Source organism: Chrysemys picta, chromosome 16 (assembly GCF_011386835.1).
Source record: "Chrysemys picta bellii isolate R12L10 chromosome 16, ASM1138683v2, whole genome shotgun sequence".
In the NCBI taxonomy this organism is placed as follows: Eukaryota; Metazoa; Chordata; order Testudines; family Emydidae; genus Chrysemys; species Chrysemys picta.
In genome coordinates this window covers 1,038,877-1,045,029 of record NC_088806.1, presented here as the reverse complement: position 1 = coordinate 1,045,029, position 6,153 = coordinate 1,038,877, and the positions used below count along the sequence as shown (strand labels likewise).

Below are 6,153 nucleotides of genomic sequence, written 5' to 3'. Positions count from 1 at the left end.
GCTGCTGCCTGGTGTGTGCGCCTCGCTGGGCTGCTCTAGCCCCCCCCCCCGAGCCACTCTAGGGTTGTGGGGTGGCTGTCTAGGCCCTGGGCTTTGGCCCCAATCCTTCCAACCACAGAGCTGAGGCATAGCCATGTGCCTGCCTACAGCCCTGGGGGGGCCTTGTTCTATGGCTGGGGAGGTGACACTCTAGCCCCAGTCTCTGTGGTCAGGGGCCTAGTGCAGTCCTCCAGGCCTCTTGCCATAGAGATGCAGGCTAGAGTGCCCTCCTTGGATTACAGTTCTAGCCCTGGCTGAGTCCTCCTGGAGTCCAGGCTAGAGTGTCAGTGCTCACCGACCCTGACCATAGAGATCCGGGGGGGGGGGGGGGGGGGGGGGGAGCTATGCTCTACCTAGAGCCGCCCTGGCCTCCACGCACAGGATGGCAGCCTAGAGCCGTGGCCAAACCAGGGCCGCTCTTCCTGGGTTGTTAGGACTCTGGGGTTCGTGGCCAGGGAAAGACCATAGAGAGGAGGGGTACACTCTACGCCGGGGGGTGGTTAGTTCGCATCTCTATGTCCTGGAGCCTAGAGACTCTCTCACCGCCCGCCCCCCTCCTTTAGCTCCCAGCTGGAGCTATTCTCTGTGGCTGAGATGCAGCCATCTCTGGGGGGGCGGCCGGTGACACAGGGACCCCGCGCCTGGCACTGAGATGCAGCCACCTCTGGGGGGGCGGCCGGTGACACAGGGACCCCGCGCCTGGCACTGAGATGCAGCCACCTCTGGGGGGGGCGGCCGGTGACACAGGGACCCCGCGCCTGGCACTGAGATGCAGCCATCTCTGGGGGGGCGGCCGGTGACACAGGGACCCCTCGCCCGGCGCTGAGATGCAGCCACCTCTGGGGGGGCGGCCGGTGACACAGGGACCCCTCGCCCGGTGCTGAGATGCAGCCACCTCTGGGGGGGTGGCCAGTGACACAGGGACCCCGCGCCTGGCGCTGAGATGCAGCCACCTCTGGGGGGGCGGCCGGTGACACAGGGACCCCGCGCCCGGCGCTGAGATGCAGCCACCTCTGGGGGGGGCGGCCGGTGACACAGGGACCCCGCGCCCGGCGCTGAGATGCAGCCACCTCTGGGGGGGCGGCCGGTGACACAGGGACCCCGCGCCCGGCGCTGAGATGCAGCCACCTCTGGGGGGCGGCCGGTGACACAGGGACCCCTCGCCCGGTGCTGAGATGCAGCCATCTCTGGGGGGGCGGCCGGTGACACAGGGGACCCCGCGCCTGGCGCTGAGATGCAGCCATCTCTGGGGGGGCGGCCGGTGACACAGGGACCCCGCGCCTGGCACTGAGATGAGCCCACCTCTGGGGGGCGGCCGGTGACACAGGGACCCCGCGCCTGGCACTGGGATGCGGCCACCTCTAGGGCGGGGCGGCCAGTGACACAGGGACCCCGCGCCTGGCACTGAGATGCGGCCATCTCTAGGGGCGGGGGCGGCCAGTGACACAGGGACCCCCCGCCTGGCACTGAGATGCGGCCACCTCTAGGGCGGGGCGGCCAGTGACACAGGGACCCCGCGCCTGGCACTGAGATGCGGCCACCTCTAGGGCGGGGGCGGCCAGTGACACAAGGACCCCCCGCCTGGCACTGAGATGCGGCCACCTCTGGGGCGGGGCGGCCGGTTACACAGGGACCCCTCACCCGGCGCTGAGATGCGGCCACCTCTAGGGCGGGGCGGCCGGTGACACAGGGACCCCGCGCCTGGCACTGAGATGCGGCCACCTCTAGGGCGGGGCGGCCGGTGACACAAGGACCCCCCGCCTGGCACTGAGATGCGGCCACCTCTAGGGCGGGGCAGCCGGTGACACAGGGACCCCCCGCCTGGCACTGAGATGCGGCCATCTCTAGGGCGGGGTGGCTGGTGACACAGGGACCCCGCGCTGGCACTGAGATGCAGCACCTCTGGGGGAGGGGCGGCTGGTGACACAGGGACCCCTCACCCCCGGCACTGAGATGCGGCCACCTCTGGGGAGGGGCGGCTGGTGACACAGGGACCCCTCACCCCCGGCACTGAGATGCCCCCACCTCTGGGACAGCTGGTGCCGAGGTGGGACACAGGAACCACACCAGACACCAGTTGATATGGTCTTTACTTGTCCCCAGTGCTCTGTGAGAGCCCCCACCCGCCCCACACACGGCTACAGCGCAACAGCCACAAGAAACCCAAATCCCCGCCCCACAGCACGAGCATCTGCAGGCCCCCACCAAGAGGGGGCGCTAGGTCCTGACACCCCCCTCCCCCCCCCAGTCAGGGGCCCCTGGAGCAGACATGGGGGCAGGGACCCACCCCAGCTGAAAACAGCTTTAAAAATCCATGGATGGTTGAGCAGGGCCCCCAGCATTGAAGCAGCAATAATGCCCAGAGAGGAATCCAGTGCTTTTCACTGGGGGGGGGGGGGGGGGAGAGAGGGGGGGGAAATTGTCCCCACAGCAGCAGGGGGATTCCCCCTTCCAGAGCTCAGCAGGGGAGCCACAGTTAAAATCTCTGGGGGCAGGGGGGACCCCCAAGTTAATGACATTTAAAAGCCAGACCCTGGTTCTGGGGGCCCCCTGTACAACAGTAAGATGGGGGACTTAGTGGGGGCTCCCCTCAGCAAGGGGGGGGGGGGGGCAGCATTAAAAAGCCCAGACAGATACAGTTAAAATCCACTGCCCCCTACCAGGGGCAAGGCCCCCAGCTCTGCTGCAGGGAGGGGGCAGCAGCCCCCGCTCCCTCCCGCCGCCCTCAGAAACGTTCGTCGTCCTGGGTCGTCCTTGACTCCCCCCTTGAGCCGCAGGCGGGCGAAATCCTCGAAGACGATGTCGTCGTCCTGGCCGTAGCTGTGGGGGGAGAGGGGGACGGACAGGGCGTTAAGGAGGAGGGCTCCTCCCTGCCCCCCCCCCAACCAGCCTGCGGGGGGCTTGCCCCCAGTTCCCCAAGTGTGGGACCCACTGGGGGCAGGTACTGGTCCCTCCCCCAATCTAGGAACCCGCACGGGGGGGGGGGGGGAGTGAGAAGGGAACCCCCACCCCAGCACGGTCTGTAACAGGAGACCCCCAGTCCCCAAGGTGCACCCCCTTCCTCCCCAGACAGTCTCTGGTAACCCACTCGCCCCCCCACCCAGCCACAGATACAGCTATGCTGGCCCCTCCCCACGGGCCCCTCTCCAGCACCGGTGTGTGGCCAGGCGCAGCTGGGGGGCTCCCTGGCCGGGGGGGCACATGGGGGGGCTCTTACTGGGTTTCAAATTCAATGAGGTTGGTGTCGACGGGGACGTCTGTCTCAGGGACAACTAGACGGAGGGGAGAAAAAAACAAACATTAATCCTCCGCGCCAGGCAACCTGCGAGCCCTTGCCCAGCGCTGAGATGCGCCCACCTCTGGGGCGGGGCGGCTCGTTACCCAGGGACCCCTCGCCCGGCGCGGAGATGCGCCCATCTCTGGGACGGGGCGGCCGGTTCCCAGGGACCCCCTCAGCCGGCGCTGAGATGCAGCCACCTCTGGGGCAGGGCAGCTGGTGACACAGGCCCCTCGCCCAGCGCTGAGATGCGCCCACCTCTGGGGCGGGGCGGCTCGTTACCCAGGGACCCCCTCGCCCGGCGCTGAGATGCAGCTACCTCTGGGGCGGGGCAGCTGGTTACCCAGGGGCTCCATTTAACCCTTACCTGACTGGGGCCGTGCTGGTGCAAATGCCTCGGGGGGCTCGGGGTGCATTAGCACGAAGGGCAGCTCCACAGACACATCGCTGTGGGAAGAGCGAAGGGGACAGTGAGAGGGGGGCAGGGATGGGGGGACTCGGGGGGGGTGGGTGGGGAGAACATGTGACCAGGTACTTACCCCCCCCGCGATACAACCAGCTTCACCTTCACCCGGTACGAGACCAGAATCCCCAGCACCTCCTTGTTCGCCCCCTCCTTGACTCTGAAACAGAGTGTGGGGTCAGCATGCGCCTGCCTCTGGGGCGGGGCGGCCGGTTACCTGGGGACCCCTCGCCCGGCGCTGAGATGCTCCCGCCTCTGGGGGGGGGGCGGCCGGTTACCTGGGGACCCCTCGCCCGGCGCTGAGATGCTCCCGCCTCTGGGGCGGGGCGGCCGGTTACCTGGGGACCCCTCGCCCGGCGCTGAGATGCGCCTGCCTCTGGGGCAGGGCGGCCGGTTCCCCAGGGCCCTGGCAATGGGTATAACCCCCCCCCGGGCCCTCGCTCACATGGTGCTGGAGGCCAGGTTGGTGTCCTCATGTTTGAGTTTCCCGTCCAGCGCCAGGCCCCGCTTCTCCCGGTTCTGGCTGAGCAGCGGCGTCAGGGTGTAAACGCGGCAGAACGTGGAGCTCGGCGACACCTGGTCACTGGGCGCACAGCAGGTGGGGGGTGAGGGGCTGGGTCCCCCCCGTCCCCCTGCCCCACCCAGCCCGGGACTCCCCTGAGCCAGGGACCCCCCAAGCCAGGGACCCCTAATGCACCCCCAGGCCCCTCCCTGCCCCCCAAGCCAGGGACCCCCAATGCACCCCCGAGCACCCTCCCTGCCCCCTAACCAGGGACCCCCTTGCCCCCTCCCTGCCCTGAGCCAGGGACCCCCCCAATGCACCCCCAGCCCCCACCCTGCCCCCCCAGCCATGGACCCCCAATGCAGCCCCCAGCCAGGAACCCCCCAATGCACTCCCAGCCGCCCCCACCACTGGGGATCTCTGACACCCGGAGGGGGGGGACTGAGGCAGCAGATGGGGGAGGTCGCGGGGGGGGGGGGGTGTCACTCACTCTTGCTCGGTCTGGGCCACCGGACACTTGTACTGGGCTGTGCTGAAGAGGCAGATGTCTGCGTATTGCCGCACTGCAGGGGGGAGGGGGTGGTCAGGTTTGAGGGGGGGGCACAGGCAGCCCCCCAACACACTCCCCCCCAGGGTCATACACACACCCCCGTGCTGGGGAGGTTACCCCCCCTCAGGCACATGACCCCCCCCCCCCCAAGCACACAGCCTCGCCTACTCCCGCCAGCACAATTCCACCCCCGCCCCCAGACCCACCCGAAACCTTGATCTTCTTCACGCTCTTGCTGGAGTTGTTGGTCACGTGCACGTTCACACTGATGGGCTCCCCGTGGTAATACAGCTGGGGGGGGGACACATACCGGGGGAGTCAGTGCGAGGACCCCCCAGTCCCCTCACAGCCTCCCCCCGGACCCCCACCCGGCACACGTCCCCCGCCCCCAGATCCCCCCAACCCGCCCGTCCCCTCCCCTGGATCCAGCCCCCCCAGCCCCCCACCCGGCACACGTCCCGGCCCCCAGATCCCCCAACCCGCCCGTCCCCTCCCCTGGATCCAGCCCCCCCAGCCCCCCACCCGGCACACGTCCCGGCCCCAGATCCCCCCAACCCGCCCGTCCCCTCCCCTGGATCCAGCCCCCCCCAGCCCCCCACCCGGCACACGTCCCGGCCCCCAGATCCCCCCAACCCGCCCGTCCCCTCCCCTGGATCCAGCCCCCCCCAGCCCCCCACCCGGCACACGTCCCGGCCCCCAGATCCCCCCAACCCGCCCGTCCCCTCCCCCTGGATCCAGCCCCCCCCAGCCCCCCACCCGGCACACGTCCCGGCCCCCAGATCCCCCCAACCCGCCCGTCCCCTCCCCTGGATCCAGCCCCCCCAGCCCCCACCCGGCACACGTCCCGGCCCCCAGATCCCCCCAACCCGCCCGTCCCCTCCCCTGGATCCAGCCCCCCCAGCCCCCCCACCCGGCACACGTCCCGGCCCCCAGATCCCCCCAACCCGCCCGTCCCCTCCCCTGGATCCAGCCCCCCCAGCCCCCCACCCGGCACACGTCCCGGCCCCCAGATCCCCCCAACCCGCCCGTCCCCTCCCCTGGATCCAGCCCCCCCCAGCCCCCCACCCGGCACACGTCCCGGGCCCCAGATCCCCCCAACCCCGCCCGTCCCCTCCCCTGGATCCAGCCCCCCCCAGCCCCCCACCCGGCACACGTCCCGGCCCCCAGATCCCCCCAACCCGCCCGTCCCCTCCCCTGGATCCAGCCCCCCCAGCCCCCCACCCGGCACACGTCCCGGCCCCCAGATCCCCCCAACCGCCCGTCCCCTCCCCTGGATCCAGCCCCCCCAGCCCCCCACCCGGCACACGTCCCGGCCCCCAGAT

General features: G+C 70.3%; 1 protein-coding gene across 1 annotated transcript; it reads right to left on the bottom strand.

Moving 5' to 3' along the window:
* Positions 1-2,112: 2,112 nt before the first annotated feature.
* On the bottom strand, positions 2,113-5,177 carry ARRB2 (arrestin beta 2). Its single transcript, XM_065570518.1, has 7 exons — positions 5,038-5,177; positions 4,772-4,844; positions 4,225-4,362; positions 3,856-3,939; positions 3,684-3,763; positions 3,257-3,311; positions 2,113-2,859 (listed from the first exon to the last, which is right to left on the bottom strand). Exons 5-7 carry the CDS (start codon positions 3,730-3,732, stop codon positions 2,679-2,681), a joined length of 285 nt encoding a protein of 94 aa, XP_065426590.1. The 5' UTR covers positions 3,733-3,763; positions 3,856-3,939; positions 4,225-4,362; positions 4,772-4,844; positions 5,038-5,177; the 3' UTR covers positions 2,113-2,678.
* Positions 5,178-6,153: the final 976 nt, after the last annotated feature.